The sequence below is a fragment of the Ascaphus truei genome, chromosome 1 (assembly GCF_040206685.1).
Source record: "Ascaphus truei isolate aAscTru1 chromosome 1, aAscTru1.hap1, whole genome shotgun sequence".
Lineage (NCBI taxonomy): Eukaryota > Metazoa > Chordata > Amphibia > Anura > Ascaphidae > Ascaphus > Ascaphus truei.
The window spans coordinates 502,880,655-502,903,072 of NC_134483.1; the positions used below are offsets into that span (position 1 = coordinate 502,880,655).

The window sequence follows — 22,418 nt, forward strand, 5'->3', positions numbered from 1 at the left end:
TCCTCTTTTTTCTTTACATACTCTCTCTACGTTATCTTATCACATCTCTTGGTTCAAATATCACCTCTTTGCTGATGACACACATTTACTTTTTAACCCCTATCCTTACATCTGCTGTACAGACCAAAGTCTCTGAATGTCTCTCTGCTATCCTGTATTATCCTGGATGGCCCTCTGTAAACTCAAACTTAACATGTCAAAGACAGAGCTCCTCATACTTCCTCCCAAACCTGGCCCTACCTCCCCCTTTTAAATTACTGTTGGCAGCACTATCATACACCCAGTATCACAAGCACGCTGACTAGGTGTCACATTCGATTCCTCCCTCACATTCTTCTCTTACATTCACAATGTAGCTTAAACCTGTTGTTTTTTTCCTTCGTAACATTGCAAAGATACGCCATTTCCTCTGTCCCTCTATTGCAAAAACTAACACAGGCCCTCATTCTCTCCTGTCCCGACTATTGTAACTTTCTTCTGACCAGCCTTCCGGCCTCTCTCCTGTCTCCCCTACAATCTATCCTAAATGCTGCTGCTAGAATCACTTTACTCTCTCCTAAATCTCAGTGGCTCGCCTGCTGAAATCCCTCTCCTGGCTTTCTTTTAAATTCTATATTACTTACAAAATTCTCCTCCTCTCTTTTAAGGCTTCACACTCTTCTGCCTCTCCTTATATCTCAGCCCTAATTTCTCGCTATACACCTGCCTGACTCTTGCTTTCTGCTCGAAAAAGTCTTACAGTATGTCTATCCTTTTTGTATCTAAAGCCCTCTCCTGCACCCCTCTCTCAACATTTAAGACATAGTTCACATCTCAAAAGACACTTATTTAAAGAACCATATGACTAGCTCCGTTTGGCTATTATTATACATCTCATATTCACTGACCTTGGCCCCTTGCAGACGCACTTCTCAGAACACCCTACTACTGTCTCTGTAAGTTCTCCGTTCTTACCCCTTAGATTGTAAGCTCTTTTGGGCATGGACTTCTTTTCCTAGGGTTAGTTTTATGTCGTAATGCACTTGTTTCTATTATGTGTTATATTATAATGTCACATGTATTATTGCTGTGAAGCACTATGTAAATTGATGGCACAATATAAATAAAGAAATATATACATCAATTAGTAGTATTTAAAACATACTAAATGTTGATAAAAGCTGTAATACTGCTTAGGCTGAGCTTATAGTGCCGGCGACAGCAACAGGACAGCGCGTCAAAACAAATGCATTGCCGCCATCGCGTGCGCTTACAGTAAGCGCGACGCGACGGAGCGACGGCTGGAAGTCATCTCCATTTGATTTTTTCAGCGACCATAGCCTGAGTCACTGTCGCGTCTCCAGCACTATAAGCGTAGCCTTAGACCTTTGTGAAGAAAAACATAAGTACATAAGCATTATGAAAAGGTCAATAATGTCCAATGATTTATTTAGGAAAACACATTAGCATCACATATTGGTTTTCAAATCACAATCAAGTTTAAACATTTGGAATTTGTTTCGGTAAGTTCAATGTGCCCTGAAACAAGGGCATTTTCATGGAAAACTAGTAACATCAGTAAGAGAGACACTATTGCAACCTATAAAATCACTGATGCTAAAAATGTGTGAGACTGACTCCGGCCTGACTTCAGTTCACTTGTGTGATTGTGACCCACCTCTAGTTACATTCCTATTGGTTTATCTGCTTGATGGCAGAACATCAAGATGGAAAGGAAGAATAATTAGGACCCTCATTACGCAGGTGCCCTTGAGTTTGTGAGCAGGTATCCCCGCTGACTTCATGCATCTTGTAAATAAAACTCCCTAAAAACCAGTAATACTTTACAGGTTTCAGCACTTGGAAAAAAAAACAAAAAAAACACGAAGCAAATAAACTTCTGCATTTGTAAACTTCATATGAAAAATGACTCATTTTAAAATGATTATGGGCTCCTACAAAATTACAAAATATAAAACAGAACACAACAGCTTCTCATGCAACTTACAAGTTCCCTAAGTATGTAAGGAGTAAAATAAATGTTTTCTAACTAAACGAATGACATTGATAAGGTGTTAAACAATTTTTCTTTTTAAATGAGCTCACAGAATTTTCTGTCACTAGGTTAATTTGTGTACAGAATCCCATGAGTTCAATAGAGTTGATTTGATTACTAACCAATATATTCTGCAAAACAAACAGCGGAATAAAACAATATACAACCTTTATATGAATTATTGTTGGTTGTCCATTGTATACGTACACTTCTTAAAAATGAATGATATATATACAAAAAGTGCTAATATTGCAAAAACAGAAAAAAATGAATATACAGTACTAAAAACCAATAGTTTAGGTCTCTGCTTTTTTTCCCCCTCAAGTTGCGTTCTGCTGCCTTTCAGCACTTGAAACTTCTGAATTGAAACAGTCGCTTGGTTTGGCTCCATTATAAATGAGCAATGCTCGACTTCTTGAAATTTAAGAAGTTGCGCTTCTTTTTGTGCTGGGTTGAAGAAATGGAAGTCTCACTGGGAACTCGGAAAACAAACAGCTTCTCTCTTGTGTCTGGTAAATCTATTGCATCTGCACTTCCAATCTGCTCAGAATGGCCATAAGGTGCTAGAAGCTTAGAGAAACGCTCTGTGTGGGAGAATGAGACACGCTTCACTGGCCTCAGGCGTTTCTTCTTCAGAATGCTGAAACAAACCACACAAACAACTTCAATTAGGTGGAATTCTAACAGGGTACTAGTAATTAATGGCATTCAGATAAACGAGCTACTTTTTTTGGTCAAGGATTATACAAAGTGGTGGAAAAGATCGTTTTCTAAGAATTTAACATTTTCATTGTCCCATGATGTTAATGTAACTTTGCAGAGTTATGGATACAGTGTGTGGTGGTGTATGCTGTAGGTATCATGTTGACTAACATGATTACTCAACCGTGAAAATACGGTTAAACCTGAAACTGCACACTTCATTAAATCCTAGAGCAGAAGATGGCTTTCTTGGTGTTAAGTGGAAAGTAAATCTTTGCTGTTGACAACAAAGTACAAATAGAGAGTAAATTCCCACTTTACTTGTGGATTTTGTACCTATCTCATGGTTTATAAGTATACTGTATTAATCCTCCATAAATAATCACACTATGTAAAAACTGGTTTAAACTCCATGTAAAGTCGCTATGTTTTCACACGTTAAAATGTGTTCCTATTTGTGCTCCAGCATCACACAAATAGATACATAAGAATAAAGCATTCCTCCTTTCCCAACATTTTTTCTCTTATTTTTATATGTAAAGCATGTGGCAATATATCATTCTACGTACATTCTTACCTAAGCTGGCAAACGTTTGGTACTCCTATTATGCCACCTTTCCGTTTCAATCACTCCATCAGTCAGTGTAATTCAGCAGCTACAATGCATCCTTACATAACTAAAGTAACATTATAACATCCTTATATAACTAAAGTAATCTATTGTTACAGTATTAGACACGCAGGGGTCGCCTCCATCTTGAATGCTATGTATTTACTGTACCGCTGCACTTGTTTGTATTACAATGCTTGTTATAGTCCAACACGTTGCATATCCCGATGCTTTTCAGAATGATTATGGAAGATTGGATCAAAATCATCTTATAAACTATTTGTGAAGCATTTTCTGGATGCGGGTGGTAGGTCTTGTAACCAATTATTACAGTTCATTTGTCAATACAGTCAAGCCTGGAGCCAGCCTGGCAGGCAAATAAGCAGTAACACTCTTAAAAATGTTGTACTTATTTAAAAAAAAAAAAATCCCATATCCTTGTTTTTATTTTTACTTACTATAGTTCACAAAATATACAGATAAAAACTGAAACAAATGTGCAATTTATATGCTGTATGTTCAAATGAGGGTTGTAAGATACTTGTCTAAGGTACTGTAGGTCTAGTGTCACAATGTCAATTGATAGCAATACGGAAAACATCACACATGGACATTTAAACCATGGGCACTTAGTCAAGAGCAGGCTTTACACAGTCTTTCTTGGTAATTTAGCCAAAATGAGGCAGGATAATTGTATCATGGGGGTTGGGTGACATTTTAGCCATGCTATCATTACTTTATTTAATAGGCTCTATTTGGTGTGTGTTTTTGGCAACCGACGGCCACCGTAGTTTCCAAAAGAAGCTACGCTACAGCTCTGTATACCGGACGCGAAAGCAGGGATTCATCTGCACCGCAGCCATCTGGGTTCATACTGTCGCCGCTGGAGCAAGTTTTATATGTGAGTTCACTGTTACATGTTAATAAATGCATTGACTCCTTTTTTAAGAACACATTTTCTCCGTGTACGCTGTTTCACGTTGGGGAACCTTCTCTGAGATTGGGAGAACTCCCATTCAATACCATATTGACAATTCAAACTGCAGATCCAGGGGAGACAAAGTAACCCTGAGAGGACAACACTGACAGATGCCATTTAGAACTTCTATGATAACACTGGGCCGTGTGAGTAATATTATCACATTTCCCCACCATCTCCCCATTATTCATTATTTTTTGTCCCACCAGCATACGTGTATGTTCACACATTGGGACTGACTGAAAGATTGTGTGGATATTTATGCTCTTCCTTCTATCTGTTTATATCTAGCTATATATGACTCCGCGCTCCCCACACTTTTCCTACGCGTATCACTAGTCACTGCATTTTTTAGTCATGGGATTTTGTTGGTCTTCTGTGTGAGCAAATCAAAAACAAACACATGAAGGAGCCACCGTACATTTCAATGTCTCAAGTACAACTGAGACTGTCACTTTACCTCTTTAAGAAAGGGATTTATTGGGCATCGTTTTAATTTTACTTGCAAATTATGGTGGAACAATAATGCTGAAAATGTAAGAGGAATGTACTATATATTCTGCATCCATTTGTACTGGAGCAGCACCATGTAAAAAATAATGTTCCTGGCAAAAATACATCACTAAAACTGAAGCACAGGATCAGTCACAAAGTCCTTTTTAGACATTCTGTTACTATAAGCTGCCTTTTTATGAGTAACTGAAGCTGACCTTTCCAGTAAAGCATTTCAATAGTTTAAAAAAACATGACCACATTGTCTTTTCCAAACAGGCTTTCTTACCCTCTACGCCCCATAGACCAATGTACTTACATTTATGACCCAAAATCGCTGGAAGTCTACCTAAAAATCACTTGGACTGTAAACACTTAAGGGCACTGGAACTTGATTAAAAATATGATGAATTGCAGTGCTTTACAACTGGTAACAGTAGTGTCAATACAGTACTTAGTCATGAGAGAAACTGACTAAATATGACCTCTACAGTTGATGTAATTGTATTCTGCATGTGAAAAGAGGCGTCTAAGAGGGGGTAAGATTACTATATTCAAATATATTCAGGGTCAATACAAGGAGCTTCAAATTAACTATTCAAACCAAGAACAGTACAAATGACACAGAATCATATCTTAAGGTTGGAGGAAAGGAGAATGCACCAACAACAAAGGAAAGGGTTCTTTACAGTAAGGGGAGTTAAAATATGGAATTCATTACCCATGGAGACTGTGATGGCAGATACAATAGATATCTTCACAAACGGTTGGACATCTTTTTAGAAAGGAAAGGTACAGGGATATATCAAATAAATAAACATGGGAAGGATGTTGATCCAGGGAGTAATCTGATTGACAATATTTGTAGTCAGGACGGAATTTATTTTTCCCCTTATGAGATATCACTGGGTAAAAGTGAAATATCATCTAAAGATATCTCATAAGGGGACGAGAGACGACAGATACTTATCCTATATTTCTATTTACTGTATATTGATCCAGAATAAGGCAAAAAAACTGTAAATAGAAATATAGGAGAAGTATCTGTCGTCTAAATTTAGCCTAGGTTGAACTTGGACGTACAGTATGTAACATATGGGGAGATTCACTGCCCACCCGTACGGGGTAACACACTGCGATCCTGCGTTAAATGCAATACAAGTTAATGGCAGTTAATGCAGGATTGAATTGCGTTACCCCGAATCAGTGCTTAGTGAATCTCCCCCATAGTCTGCAGTAAATTCATTGCAAAATGTTACACAAATTACTACAGTTTATGGCAGAAAACAGCAATGTAATACAACAAGTACTGTATTCATTCACTTTTTTCTATGGGACAATTCTCTATATAGTATGTGACAACAGGTAACATCAGCGTTGCCACCACCCCGGGTTTGACCTGAAGGCTACGTGTTATGGGCACGTATCTGCAGGCTACAGGTTTACCTGTAAAATCTCCAGGCGGGGCGGCGGCATCATCACCATCTCCCCCTGCAAGGTCCCATCAACATGGCTCCGCGTCGTGAAATGGTGTCAGGTAGCCATGACAACAGGACATTACATGACGTCACGGCATCATGCGCCGCCTCATGATGTCACATTGTCTTGGCAATGCAGCGTCATTTCACTGGACCTTGCAGGAGCAGATGGTGGGAAATGCTGGTGGGAGATGGTGGTAAATATATAAATAACATAAATAAATTAGAAAAATTCAATTTAATGGCAAAAAGTCTCTGGGTTATCCTTCAATAGAAGGTGGCAACCATGGGTAACATAGGGGCATATGTATGAAGGACAATAGTGCGGTTAATTCACGGTTCAAGGTGGTCTATGTACATGGCAAATTTGGAGTAAAACTGGTGCAATGAGAAACATTTTCATATTGCATCTCTTGTGCCAATTTATCAAGGCCTTTTACTCCAATTTCCCCCTCATGTGCCAGCTTGCAATTCAGGACTGTTAATGGAAATTAGGGATGGGAGGCGTCATATGGCACACACAATATAAAGGGATATTTTGCACAGCAATCTCTGCCTCGCTGCACATTATTTTCTCTCCCTTTGATATATTTCACAGAACAGAAACTTAAAATTGCTGCAGTGCATCAGACCCCACTTTGTGTGCGTTGATCCATATGATCTAAGAAACACCTTTTAAAAATGAACCTCTAAGGATCAATGAATCCAGTCGTTCTTCTTTTACTCTATTTGCAACAGCTGGCAATTTAAAGCAGCATTCTCCCCCCACCCCCCAGTTTTGACCCCCAAAAATCTACAAATATGGTGATGGGTTTGCTGCTTCTGAGCTGGGGGATCCAAGACATCAGGGGACCACCAGTTCAGGTACGACTAAAGAAAATCGAAAGAAAAAAAAACCCACTTCTGTTTGGCTGGAATTGCTCCTTTAAGTAGCAACTATGGGTAGTCAGGAATCAGATCTTATAATGGGACGTATCAAGTTGTGTGTAAGGCTGCCAATATTTCTTCACTTTCCCTTTCTGACACAGATCTGCATTACAAGTTAACAAGCTTCTTACACGGTTTAACACGCATGCGCAAGGGTGAGCTGAGCAGAGGAACAGAGTGTACCATACTGCGCTCTGTACTGGCTACTGAGGAAGAGAGGGGAGAGCCCAATGGATTCAGACTGCAAAGTGGGAATGTTAGAGGACGCGATGCCAGGCGGACCTGTGTGAGCATGTGACTGCGCGCTGACGTCAGTGTAGATAGACGCGGAAGTGGACACGGGAACAACACACAGGTGGGACGCGGGAGAAGGAAAACCCAGGCAGATCGAAAGATACATCAAGGCTCTAAATCAGCTGATCCAAACTCCACACTAACTAGAGGATAAAGGCTGGTGAAGGCCATAAAGTTCACACTGCGCATTTTGAAATTTGTGAGTGCAATTGCAATTGTCCTTGTTATATGGTTTTTATAGTAAAATTTTATACGTTATTGTTCTATGGCAATTTCCTTTCTTCTTTACATGTGACCCATGAGGTATTTATTACTGCCATGACACCATCCCGAATCAAAGGGCCATAAGTTAAGTATTTCTCCAAACTGTGAAACTGTTTCCTACCACTTTAAGATCAAAAGTCTAAATTAATGCCACAAAAAACAAGACAAATCAACATCACTATCCTTTAAAGAGCACGTTAGTGTTGTATGTGTATTAAACAATTAGCATTAAAAAGGGTGCACAATGAGGTGATCACAAACCATATGTAACCCCCTTTCCCTATGCCAAAGGGAAACCACGGCGATTACGTGTGCTACGTGTACTACCTTTATGGTCACAGAAGGCCTGAGCCTCCACATCTGGGAGCCTGGGATGAGCTCTCTATGAGGGATCCCAGCGTTGGCGGGATGACTCTTCATAGGAACCAATACAAACAGAAATAACTATACTACACCATATATATAACTCCTTTACTGTACACAATATATATAACACATATCACACTCAATGCAATAACACAACACCCTGAGTGGTTTCCCCCCAAAGTACTGAGGGTGCCTGGGCACCTAAAACCCCGGTGTCCGCACAAGCAATCCCACCCAAGTGTGAGGTAATGCTATCCCCCTGTGATTTGTCAGTGCACGGTGGTACCTTCCAGGCTACAGGCCTGACCAGGGAATAATGGAAGGAGGATGCTGGTTCAGGTCGCAAGCAGCAGGGCCTCCAACACAACTCCCCTCACACCTTATCCAGGGCGCGGTGAAGTCTCCAGCCGTAGGGTTCCACCTCTCTGCTGCCACGAGCAGCTCTCGTCCCAGGCCACAATCCGCCGCATGGACGTCTGTCCACCGGCGCGATAAGGCGGCTGTAGTTCTAAGGTTGGGAGGATCCCTATCTGGGGCCTTCCCTACAATACAGAACTGTTATTTGGCTCAGGGCCAAACTGGGGAAGTCTGGCCTAGTCCAGGGGCTTACTAGCTCCCTAGACACTACCTATTCCATTGGCGCCTCTGTCAGAATTCATTTGCAGGCTCTCCGCCCACAGAGGATATCCTGCGCTTCCAGGCTGCATACATTTCATTGGCTGGATCAGACCATATGATAAACCCTCCCCCCGAGGATTTTGTGACTCATGTCCCATTTCAGTTCGTGTGGAGCCATTACAAAATGGCCACCGTGCTGCCGACACTGCGCATGCGCACCTTGCCACAAAATGGCCGCCCCCACAAACTCCCTGATCGTGCGGCACTCAGCCGACCAGCTGAGCAGCGGAGCAGTTACCCCTCACCGGAAGTAAGGAGGGGGACTCTGCAACACATCATTGTCCCATTACGGTATTGAAGCAATATGTTATTGTTCTATGTCCATATTTACGGGAGAACACCTGCACTGTTATCCGGAGTTCCAGCGCCAAGGAGGACTTTTCTCTTCGCAACAAGCTTCTTACGCCTAATGCAGCCACAGGGATAAAAGTTGCATCTAGATGCATTCCATGGCGATTGGCAGATCGCACTAAAGTATGACTACAACCTATCTCAGACTGTTTTATAATTTTGGCATTGTCCAATTACTATACAATTGAAAAAGTATGTGTGACCACTTTGCGTTTAAAGGCTATATAATCCTTGTATGTCTTCTTTGATATAGTGACATATTTATTTCTGCAGCATCAATTTCTATGTGAACATCATCAGGAGAAAAAGGCCTCCACCTAACAAAACAGTTATTTAAAATGAATAACTGAGATCTCCAAAGTACAGTATTGACATTGTTAATGATCTTGTTCCATGAGCAAACTGCAGAAGTTTCATATTTAACTCCTTCCTCTCCTTTCCTGCTCACAGTCATAATCATGCAACATTATTTATCTTTTTACAGTATGAGATGCCACTTTTCATTCTCACTGTGCAGAGAAGGCCCTTACTCAATCCTGTACTGTATGTTGTGACGTTCTCTGTGCTAGAGAAAATTCCACTCATTTGAAGTCAAGCTGAACTCTTCTCCAGCACTGGGAGGCTTTTATATAGCATTTTTCCACATTGATTTTTCACACCTGGGGAGTCGTAGGGAGCTGAACTATACTATTTGTAGCAGCAGAAACCCCCTCAGTTCCAGAGATACATAATGTTTAAATTGCCGGTGTTCTTCCTGGATTTTAAAAGATGGCGCCCATGGTCATCCAAGAGGAAGCCACAACGTCATTCGCTTCGGCTTCTTATTGACTTGTAGGACCAAGGCCGATATAGCAGCAATTTTGAATTCCAGAATCGGAGCTGAAACATTGGCAACTAAAATGCTAAGTATCTCAGGGATCAGAGTTAAAAATGGTGTAGTTAAGTAAGGGGGATTACTGTTGAACAGGGCACTTAATATGTTCAATGTCAGACTGCTTTTCCACTCTCCCCTTTTAACAATTCTAAACACTGCAGCAAGGTTCCTATGCGTCTCTCAGATCCACTTCAGTAATCCTCCTTGAATAAGTCTATAAAATCCTGTATTTTTTCCAAGGTCATTCTCCTGTCCTTTGAATAATTGCATACTCTTCCAGTTTGTTTCTCTACATCACGTCTCAGATCTCGCTCTATACCCTTGCAATATATTCTTCTACTCTCAAGCAAGCCTTCTCTGTTCTGCATCTTTCTCTATAGTCCTATTAGTTCTGAAATCACTTTTCCTTGCAGGCTTTTAACTTTGAAATTACATTCCAGTTGTCATTTATCAGGCGTCTACCATTTAGACTCCTAAACACACACTTATTAAAGGTAGCTAAGGTAACAAACAGCTCAACCACGTGCAGTCTCTTGTTATACATCCTTAGGCTGCGCTTATAGTGCCGGCGACAGCGACGTCACGTCGAAACAAATGCATTGCCGCCGTCGCGTGTGCTTATAGTAAGTGTGCTGCGACAGCGCGACGGCTCTGTCGCGATCGCTGGAAGTCATCACTATTTGATTTTTCCAGCGACCGTAGCCTGTCGCCGTCGCCGGCACTATAAGCGTAGCCTTACACTAGAATACCTTGTAACTTTGCATGTCATCTTATTGCCTCAGTCTGTCTTCTACAGTTCTTAGAAGTTAAGTTCTCCTTGACTAGTTACATTTTTTAATAGTATGTTTTGTGTTTGTGCTCCTTGTATTGAGATTGTGCTCCAATTTCTGTATATGTTCGTGCAAAATCAGAACTTTGTACATAAGAATAATATAAACACTGATAATAATAATTACTATTATTAATTATTATTATTATTATTATTGTTAATAATGAGTACATCTCCTTTAAAACGGGCATTGGAATAAGATTATTCATTCAGTCTGTCTTTTTTTAATAAAGATATTCATACAATATCAAGGGGCACCTGCATAGGTAGTCAGGTTATGTGATGCTTCTTGCTGTGAGATTGCCCTTATATGTGTAGAATGGGCTTTGACATTAATTTGAAATGGCTTTTCTGCTTTTTTCACTTTTAGATAGTATCCTGTATCCATCTGTTGGAAGGAGAAGAAGCTCCAGCCTGTCTTTGTCCCTGGTACTATAAAGTTCACAAATATTATCTCAAGGCTTCAACAATATAAAGCAGGAGTTTCACAACTCCAGTCCTCAAGACCCCCAACAGGTCAGGTTCTAAGGATTTCACAGCTTCTGCACAGGTGACTCAATCGGTCCCTGCTTCAGCACAGGTGGCTCAATCAGTCCCTGCTTCAGCACAGGTGGCCCAATCAGCGGCTCAGTCAAAGACTTTAGTCTAAGTCTCTGACTGAGCCACTGATTGTGCCACCTGTGCTAAAGCTGGGATAGAATAAAAACCTGACCTGTTGGGGTTTTGAGGACTGGGGGCGAGAACCCCTGGTGTAGAGAGAAGGAATCTTGACCTTTTTTTTTTGCGGGATTCTGGGATGCAGTGTCTTGATTTAAATTAAATGCACAAACTAATCAAAATGTCATTTTGGCATTCTCGTAATTGTGTTCTGGGATAAGCCAAAATGACAGGTAAAGCCTGCGTTCTCCAAACCTCTTGGCAGAAGAGGTGCTGTGAAAAACACAATATTTAAAGTAGCCAGAGTTAAAAGGCTGAGGCAGTAGATTTATAATGGAGTAAAGTTAAAAATAGCAAGACCATATTGGGTCAAGCCCCTGGGTTCCTCTTTGCCACTGGTTATTGAAATACTTGAAAAGCCTCAGCAATAAGTTTGCCAAACCAAATTCAGCATTTATTGGAGAATTAAATGTGCATTTTCTGTAACTCGGACTTAAAATCTATACACTTTTTATTGTGCAAATTCCCTTTGCTTTCATGCTGTTAAAACTTGTTTAAAAGCTTAGCCCTAATTGTGTCTACTTCCCCCATTTAGTTACTTGCAAACACTTAATAATGAATTGTCAAGTTTGTTCATTTTCCTTTTAGTTTAGGACCAGTCCAGGAGACTAGCAATACATCAACATTTCAGTGACCCATTACCTTTTCATAACTACGAGTGACTCTATGGCAGGCCTGCACAACTCGTAAAGTGAGAAGGGCCGAACTGCTCCAAGGAAAAGAAAATTGGGCTGCACGGGTAAAATCATCATCATCACCATCATCATCTCTCCTCCAGCACCTCATCATCATCATCCTCATATCTCCCCCAGCACCCCTCATCATCATCCTCATATCTCCCCCAGCACCCTTCATCATCATCATCATCATCCTCATATCTCCCCCAGAACCCCTCACTATCAACCTTTGCGATACTCCCCATCTATCTCTCATACCCCCATCTCTCCCACTCACCCACACACATAACACTCCCCCTCCACATCAAACACACAATACCCCCTTGCACAGCACACACATCACACCCCCCCTGCACCTCACATCACTCTCCCCCTTTGCACCTCACATCACTCTCCCCCCCTGCACCTCAAATCACCACCCATACACCTCAAATCACCCCCCACGCACCTCAAATCACCCCCTTGCACCTCCAATGACCCCCCCTGCACCTCAAATCACACCCCTTGCACCTCAAGTCACCCCCATGCACCTCAAATCACCCCCCATGCACCTCCAATCACCCCCCATGCACCTCCAATCACCCCCCCTGCACCTCCAATCACCCCCCTTGCACCTCAAATCACCCCCCTTGCACCTCAAATCTCCCCCTTGTACCTCAAATCACCCCCCATGCACCTCAAATCACCCCCCATGTACCTCAAATCACCCCCCCTTGCACCTCCAATGACCCCCCTACACCTCCCATCACCCATCACCCTCCCCCCCTGCACCTCACATCACCCATCACCCTCTCCCCCACTGCACCTCCCATCACCCTCCCCCCTACACCTCACATCACCCACAGTGCCGCCAACAGAAATCATGGGGCCCGGGACAAATGAAAGGAGCAGGGCCCACCCATCCCCCCGAACCCATAGCGCACCTACCACGAAAAAATATCTTTTAGCGCGCAACTTTTACTTAACTGTTTTCTTATTGTGATACAGAAAAAAACATTACATCTCCCCCCGTCCCTCTCCCTTCTCCCCCCCCTCTCCCTTCTCCCCCCCCCTCTCCCTTCTCCCCCTCCCTTCTCCCCCCCACTCCCTTCTCTCCCCCCCTCCCTTCTCTCTCCCCCCCTCTCCCTCTTCTCCCCCCCTATTTTGTGCAGGCCTTCTCTATGGTATGATTTACATCAATTGCAAAACAGAGAATAGGTAGCGCTAACTAGAACAATAAAATGATAAAACAATTAATATTGTACAACCTTAAATGGGGAATGTAGTCCACATATAAGGGGCTGCCTGAAATACAAATTCTGACCCCCTGGTCAGAATGATAGCATAGAAAGAAAAGGATATGTATAACAAGGCGCCTGTGGTTAAAAGGATATATATCCAACCAGTAGAATAGTCTGGAGCCTATCCCTGGCTATTCTACTGGTTGGATATATATCCTTTTAACCACAGGCGCCTTGTTATACATATCCTTTTCTTTCTATGATTTACATCAATGCAAACCAATTGCTTCCATAGTCAACTCTATCCTGTCTGCAGAACATATCCCTAAGACCTGGAAAACTGCCAGAGTTGTCCCAATCTTCAAGTGGGGACAAAAACACTGTCTCAAACTACAGGCCAATCTCTCTTCTCCCAATACTATTCAAAGGAAAATCATCATGGAAAAATGTTTTCACTCCCAATTAAGCGATTACTATACCAAGACAAATTTCCCTAGCCAATTCCAATCTGGCTTTCACCCCAAACACTCCACTGTAACTACCCTGCCTAAAGTTTGCAATGAAATCCAGTGTGGAATGGAACTGGGACAACTCACTGGTGCAATATTCCTAGATTTTGCAAAGGCTTTTGATACTGTTGATCATGTTATCGTCCTTAACAAACTTCAGTGCTCTGGAATAGGGAAGCATGCTTTAAACTGGTTTCATTCCTACCTATCAGGTAGATCCCAACATGTAATCTCAGGCTCTAACTCCAACCCCTTGGATATCACCTGTGGTGTCCCACAAGGGACTGTTCTGGGGCCCCTACTCTTCTCAGTGTTCATCAATGACCTTTCTACAGCTTGTAAGGGAGCTTCAATACATATGTATGCAGATTACATCATTTTATATACACAGCCCTAGCCTCTCCGCATTTGAAAACATACTTCAATCTGACTTTCTGAGACTTGAAAATTGGATTTCCCAAAACAAACTGTTTTTAAACACTGACAAGACTATAACAATGGTATTTGGGACCAAGGCTACATTTTTAAAGCTTCCAATGATTGAGCTCCAGATCAGAACCAACGCTAATACCACCCTGTAACAGGGGACTTATCCCTGTTCAGAAATGTGCCTCTAATCCAGCAGTGTGGTGGTTAACTGCTGGTAGACAATTAACCAACACCACCTGGCTGATTACAGGTGTCAGAAAAGCCTGCCTCTGAGACAGGAAGGGAGATTCTTCCTGAGCTCACACTGAGTTGAGCTGACCCAGGAAGCAGAAAGAGCAGGGAATTCCTTAGTCTCACACGTGACGTGGGGCTGAACCAAGGAAAGACTGCACACAAACTCAGGTCTTGAGCTGCAAGCTGATAACAAGACAAATGGGACAAGATTCTAAACCTGGATCCTGACATTGCCTTTTGCACACAAGGATGCGGACAACCAGGAGAACAGAGAAGCCTTCCCCTACAACTACAAGAGACAGATAAGACTTTTTTTTATAAGACTGTTATCGTTATCTATATCTATCTATCTATTTATCTATCTGTGTGTGTATCTTATTATATATTTGTGAAAGCACTGTATGCCTGTCTGCATCTCCTGTGTCCTTAGGGGAAATCTCATTGGTCCCTTGGGCCGCCCGCCCCCGCACCTCTCATTGGCCTGAGGTGGAGTGAAGACGATACACAGACACACACACACACACACACACACACACACACACACACACACACACACACACACACACACACACACACACACACACACACACACACACACACTCCCTCTGTCCCATCCCCTCACCGTCCCCCCCATCACATACGCCGCCCTGCACCGGCTCCAGACGGAGGGGAAGCGTGGCCCTCCTATCCCAGGCTCCGGACGGAGGGGAAGCGCGGCCCTCCTACCCCAGCCGCCAACGTTCCCTTACCTCCCTGGCGCTATCTCCCCCTCCTCCCTACCCCAGCCGCCTACGTTCCCTTACCTCCCCGGCGCTATCTCCCCCTCCTCCCGCCCAGGTAAGTCCCACCACTGCGCGTCCCGCCTCAGCTTATGGCGCCAGTGACTCACCTATTTCAGCCGCGCAGCCTCGCGCCTCAGGCCCACAAAGGAACACACAGGCCCCAGGCCCACACAGGGCGCTTCCTGCCGCCAGCTGCACGCGCCTCAGTCAGCCGGGTGGCACATCGGTGGAAAAAGCGATCGCGCGTCGGGGGGGGAGAGCGCGTCGGGGGGAACGGGCGAGCTGCGAGTCACGGGGAACGGGCGAGCTGCGAGTCACGGGGAACGAGGGAGCGAGCCCCGAGTCATGGGAACGGGGGGGGCGAAGAGCAAGCCCCGAGTCATCGGGGAACCAAGAAGGGGGAGCGGTCAGCCGCCGAGCCAGCGGGGGGACGGACGCCCAGACGGGGGGCATGCGGATACATACATAATGACAATACATATGCCCCCTGCTCTCCACCCCCTTTCTTTCCCCCCCCACCCCTTTCCCCCCCACCCCCCTTCCCCCCACTCCCCTTCCCCCCCCCCACTCCCCTTTCCCCCCCCACTCCCCTTTCCCCCCCACTCCCCTTTCCCCCCCCTTCACTCCCCTTCCCCCCCCCCTTCACTCCCCTTTCCCCCCCACCCCTCCCCTTTCCCCCCTCCCCTTTCCCCATCCCCCTCCACTTCCCCCCTCTCCCCTTCGCCTTTCCCCACCCCCCTCCCCTTTCCCCCCTCCCCTTTCCCCCCTCCCCTTTCCCCCCTCCTCCCCTTTCCCCCCCTCTCCTCTCCCCCCTCTCCCCCCCTCTCCCCCCCTTTACCCCCCTCTCCTCCCCTTTACCCCCCTCCCCCCCTCCCCTTCCCCCCCCTCCCCTTCCCCCCCCTCCTCCCCTTTCCCCCACCTCTCCCCTTTCCCCCCTCCCCTTTCCCACCCCTCCCCTTTCCCCACCCCCCTCCCCTTTCCCCCCCTTCCCTTCCCCACCCCTCCCCCCTCCCCTTTCCCCCCCTTCCCTTCCCCACCCCTCCCCTTTCCCTCACTCTCCCCTTTACAGACTCTCACAGCCACCACCAGTTTAAGTTCTTTCAAAACAAAAGCTGTCTCACATTTTAATCCGGTCTGCAACTGTTACATATGCCTATGATATATATTATCTTTAACTGTGCATGTAATGTCTTGTATATAAAGTATACCCTGTTCACTTATGTAACTATGTATTTTGTAACCATTTATTTCAATGTACCATGTACCATGTACATGTATTACCATGTACACTCAATGTTTTACTTCCTGCTAAAACATTTGATAAATAAATAAAATAAATTGTTACTGTTAATTCTTTAGGATCTAATAGATGTGACCAATTTCCCTTGATGAATTGAAGTACATACAGTACCTCTCGTTTCACCTACATTTAGTGTTCTACATTTTTGTACAATATTTGTATTGGATGCAGTATCTTTTCAAATCTACATGCTATTGGTTTTATTATAGAAAATTATTAAACTAATTATATTCCAGTAAAGAAACAATATGAAATACCATTTATCTCTCAGTGAAATACTCTCTCTATTTTGATAAAAAAAAATGGGACAGTATGAAGAGAAAATCTAATTAAAATGGCTCAAATTAAATAAAAACACAATGTGAAATGTAGTTTATCACATTGACATTGAAATACTTTCAGCATATTTACAAAAATAGGACAGTAAGAAAATTATCTTTGTAAATGGGAGAATTAACTTAAAATTGTGAACCTTCTACAGAAATGATATACAGTATTAGTCTCATAATAATGCATCATAAACTACAAACACAAGGTTGTTTTATTAATGCTGCTCTAAGCTCAACCGATAACTTATTCATTATTGTCTTAGGGTAATGTGTAAATAGCATGGGTAAAATGCATAAAACTGAAATGCAAATAGGCTATGACTTTGAATTGATTTAATGGTAAAAATGCAGAAGGGCTTCTGTATTATAATGAAAGAAGTATTGCAATATTTAGCAAAAGCATGACACATACAAAAAAAAACACATCAAGGGAATAATAAGGGTTTATCTAAAAAGTGATAAAGGTTTGAAAATGTAGATTTATAGGCATTTTGCCCATATAGCCCAAAATATACAGTAGTACAGCTGAACCCTGTTATAACGCAGTGCTTGGGGTCCACAGAATGCGATCACTTTATATGCGGATCGCGAAAAGAAAAATGATTACCGTATTATTCCCAAGGGAGGGGGCCCATGGTTGCAGCAGAGTTCGGTGTGAGGCAGGCATACGAAGGGGTCTAGGTGGCTGAGCAGGGAAGTTGCGCCTGACATCTGGTGTCCTGCACGCACGCGCACAGCGCCGGTCGCACCATTAGTGCGCATGCACGACAGGGTTTACAACCTCTTCTGCACATGCGCAGCCTAGACGTTTGGCGCATGCGCAGAGGACAGTGGCAGTTCATGACCCTGCGGCGTTACTGGAGGGGGGATGCCGGAGCGGAGGAGGAGGGAGGATGCCGGAGCTGAGGAGTAGGGGGGGACACAGGCAGCAAGCTCCCTACCAACAGGCACATGAAAAGCAGGGAACATATTGGAAAACGCATGGTAGGAGATCTGCCACTTATTTTGTTTTGGGAGCCACCCTCAAACCGCGTTATAAGCGGATCCGCGTTGTATCGGATCGCACTTTAACGGGGTTGAGCTGTATTTATGCATTATAGTTAAATCAGAAATCACTGGAGCACAAACCATAGCATATAAAAAGCACAGAGGCAGGTTATGTTGCACAGGGAGTTGATGTCCAGATTGGAAGTCTTAATCCATGCAATAATCTAAACAAAACATTAATTTTCAATGCCTTAACTCGGTGATTCCCAACATTTTTGTTTGGAGGAACCCTTGAATTATTTAGAAAAATCTCAGTGAACCCCTGTGTGGCTGATGCATATTAGGTTCATTTCCCACCTCACAAACCCTCTCTATTTCCCACCCTCTACCCATGTATTTCTATCCCCTCCTTCTCACTCTCCCCCCTCCCGCGTCGCATGTATTTCTCCCCTGCGTCTCACTCTTACTCCGTTTTCCTCACTCACTCCCTCACCCTCTCTCCTCTTACTCGCCCCTACCTGTCGTCAATTACCCCACTCTAGCTCAATCCCCCCCACAAAATATACTAAAAAAAAACACCCCCCTAAATACATATAACCCCACCACACCACATAATAAAAACACCCTGCCCTGTCAATACATATTAAAAATGCCCCACCAATATATATTAAAAAAGCCCCAGTCAATACATATTAAAAAGGTCCCTGCCGCCCCAATAGATTTTAAAAAGACCCCCACCACCCCAATGCATTTAAAAAAAAAACCCTGCCGCCAATACATTTTAAAAAGACCCCCGCTGCCCCAATACATTTGAAAAAGATCTCCACCGCCCCAATACATATTAAAAAGACCCCCACAACCCCAATACATATTTTTAAAAATTGGGCGCACGGGTAAAATCATCATCATCATATCTCCCCCAGAACTCCTCCTCATCATCATCCTCGTATCTCCCCCAGCACCCCTCATCATCATCATATCTTCTCCCCCCCACCCCCCATATGCCTACCTCAGGCGGGGGGAGACGCTGGTACCCTGTGGTTGTCAGCGGAGGCAGAGGTGGCGGGCAGCAGAATGGCAGAGCAGGCAGGACTGCACACACACGCTTGCTCTAGCAGCAGGCACCGGAAGTGCCAGGTCACACTGCTAGAACGCACTCCTACCCTGCCGTCCTGAGAGCGGGCTCTGGGGAGGGTGGAGTGGGAGAGCCAGGAAAGCCATCGCGGGCCACACAGTGAGTGCGGGCGGCCCGCATGCGGCCCATGGTCCACAGGCGGAACCCCTGACACTGCTCCACGGAACCCCAGGCTTTCGCGGAACCCTTGTTGCTTAACCCTTAACTGCTTGAACAGCTCAGAGATACTGACTTTCTGACAACTTTTAATGTTTAAAATTATGTGGAAAATCCTCTAAGAAATGTTCTCAGTAGGTCGGAATTTCTAATTCAACCAATTGTGTTTTACAGTGTTTGACCTTCTCTCATTGAGTCATGGGGGCCTATGCTAGTAGCCCCGAAGTTGTCATTGCCAAACAACACAGTTTGGCATGTTCAGAAGTACAGTAGCGGAATTAAATGTGAGAAAAACCCTAATTCTCTATTGCAAATCACACCCAAAATCCCGGTTTGTACTTGCTGTAGGAATGACCTGAGGTGGTGCGAACTCCATCCCCTGTCGGACTTATGGATTTTGCTCTCTCAGCCAAATCCATATTTCAGGCTCTGGATGTACTGTAATTAGCAATGCCAATCTCGGCGTGAAAAAAAGGTGAGTTTTTAGAAGCGCTTTGCATAACGGAGCAACAAGAATTGCAGTTTTTGTTAAAAAAAAAATGCGATCGGATTGTCAGAGCCAGAGTGAAACCGCTTCAAAAAAAACCTTTTTCGACATGGATTGGTCATGCGATAAGGGCTTACAGGGTAGCAAAGCATGCCAAACAAATTTTAAAGGTCACTTTAGAAGCAGTTTGTAATACTTCAGAACTATGAAAATAGGACCCTTAGGGATTGATTATACCAAGAGCTGCAGGGCGGCAGTTCTATTCTGTGATGACATCCAGCGCTGCCACCGAGCGGCATCTTGATTATACTGGGGGGACAGAGAAGAGGAGGCTTTGCGGAGGTGTGGTCGTGAGCGGTTCACCCTCATTGGCTGAACCTCTCGTGTGACGCGGACGTTGCCGGCCAATAACAAAATCCCGTCTTCTCTGCAGTCGTCCGCCCTGCAGCTCCAAGTGGCGCGCACACAGTAGTTGGTATGTTAACTTTAATTGGATTTATTGATTTTGTTTTTGAGCCGTGTGGCGTCGCGCCATGTGACGCTGCTGAGATTTCTGGTATAATCACGGCCTTAGAGTTTATAACATTGATTATGTGAGCTGTAAACAAAAATATTCCTTCTATGTTTCAGAGTTTATGCTCTGAATGCTCGAGATGCATCATAGAATTAGCAAGAAAATGGTCCTTACCTTCCTTTCTTTCTTTTAGCGAAACTGCTCTTCTCTTGCTCTTGGTTAAACAACCCTTCTCCTAACCTCTTCTCTATCAGTGTCCATAAGTCTTGATATTTTCTAAAGTAAAAAGTAGAAATGATTACATTTTAAAGATAGGCAAAATATCAACTATTACAGGAGTGACCAACTCCAGTTCTCAAGGGCCACCAGCCGGTGAGGATTTATGGATATCCCTGCTTCGACTGAGCCACCTGTGCTAAGCCAGGGATATCCTTAAAACCTGACCTGATGGTGGCCCTTGAGGACTGGTGTTGGCCACTCCTGAACCAATGCATATACCAGGAAGAACAAAAGGCAGATACGGTACTTATGAAATTTGGGGAAAAATTAAATAGGGAAATGGGAAAGAAAAAACATTCTATGACATGGAAATATTAAAATCGGCCAAACTCAATTGTGCTGAAAGTTTTGAAAAATTGTTCTTCGACCCATCAGACTCAACAAGAAGTGAACAATAGTTTCAGTAAAACAAAACCAATACAAAGAAGATACATTTCAAAAAGAGAAATAGTGAGGGGAAACTGGAGAATATTTCAGAATGAGGCCACTAAAGCTCCCAAACTTTACTCAATTGAAGAGACCTCAGATGTTTCACTGACTAGAAAGTCCATCTTACGGCATATTGAATAAGGGCCTAAGTTACCAGTGCACAACCTCCCACAACAGAAACTTTTCTAGATAAGGAATGTCAGGAATAGAATATTGAATTTGTGACTTTTCTGTACTGTACATGATTGCAGAAAAATGTTTTACTGCTAAACTGCTGCTTGATCCCCTGCTCTTATTTATTCATAGAGAATGTTTATTGTAGACCTGCCTAAACCTATGCAGTGAACTCGTCGCCTCACAGAGCCATGACATCAGGCGTACGATAATCACTATTGTTGACAGAGATGACAAATATAACTTGTATTGGAGTAGATATTTGTTACAACGCATTTAATAATAGTAATTACAAAAAAAAGCCTTCTAAATGCAGTGTAAAATGTAGGGGGGAGGACGCGCATGCGCGACGTGGAGGAGAATGGAGTACTAACGCTTGAGCTCCGCTCCCACCGGCACTTGTAATTTAAATAAAAGCGGCAGAAACGAAAATTTCACGGCATATCACACAGCATAATAAACATAAACACCCACAGATGGCATCCAGCAAAGCAGCGCGGACCAGGAGCCAGCCGGTCTCCACATACTTCAAGAGAAAGGGGGTGACCCCTCCGGACAAACCGGAATCTCCCGCGCGGTCTAATAACATGGATCCCGAAATCGATCCAACTGCTGAGGAGGACAGAGATCAAGAGATGGTCCGACGCAAGGATTTAAAAGAGTTTTGCTCCAAAATGCAAAAATTCTTTAAAACAGAACTTTGGGCCATCAGGAAGGATGTAGACGCACTGGGTGAGCGAACGGCCACCCTAGAAACAACCACGGAAGAAACAACCGCTGCCATATCACAAACACAAGATCAAGTTACCACACTAAATGATCGGATTAGACTGCTAGAAGATAAAGTGGAAGATGCAGAAAACCGTGACAGACGGTGTAATATTAGACTGCGGGGGGTCCCTGAAAGCGTCCTGGACCCAGAGGATTTCACGAATAACTGGCTTGAAAACCTCTTCCCTGATAAACCAGAATCTGAAATACGTTTGGACAGATGCCACAGGGCTTTACGCAGGAAGCCTCAAAAAGGCGATCCCCCCAAAGATATTGTGGCCCGTTTCATCACTATCGCACCAAAGAAGAGGTGTGCAGGATTGCCAGAGAAGCAAGATCTCTGGAGTTCGAAGGAGTCAAACTCCAGGTTTACCAGGACCTTGCCCCTGCTACCCTGACTAAAAGAAAGG

General features: G+C 43.8%; 1 protein-coding gene across 2 annotated transcripts in view; it reads right to left on the reverse strand.

Moving 5' to 3' along the window:
* Positions 1-1,394: 1,394 nt before the first annotated feature.
* Positions 1,395-22,418, reverse strand: part of EVC2 (EvC ciliary complex subunit 2) — a 207,689-nt gene continuing 186,665 nt past the window's right edge. For both annotated transcript variants that reach the window (XM_075569576.1, XM_075569567.1), the window contains 2 exons: positions 20,530-20,631; positions 1,395-2,675 (listed from right to left, as the gene is read on the reverse strand). In XM_075569576.1, the coding sequence (XP_075425691.1) occupies positions 2,426-2,675; positions 20,530-20,631 (352 nt within the window). In that variant the 3' untranslated portion in view covers positions 1,395-2,425. The remainder of the gene's footprint in view (positions 2,676-20,529; positions 20,632-22,418) is intronic.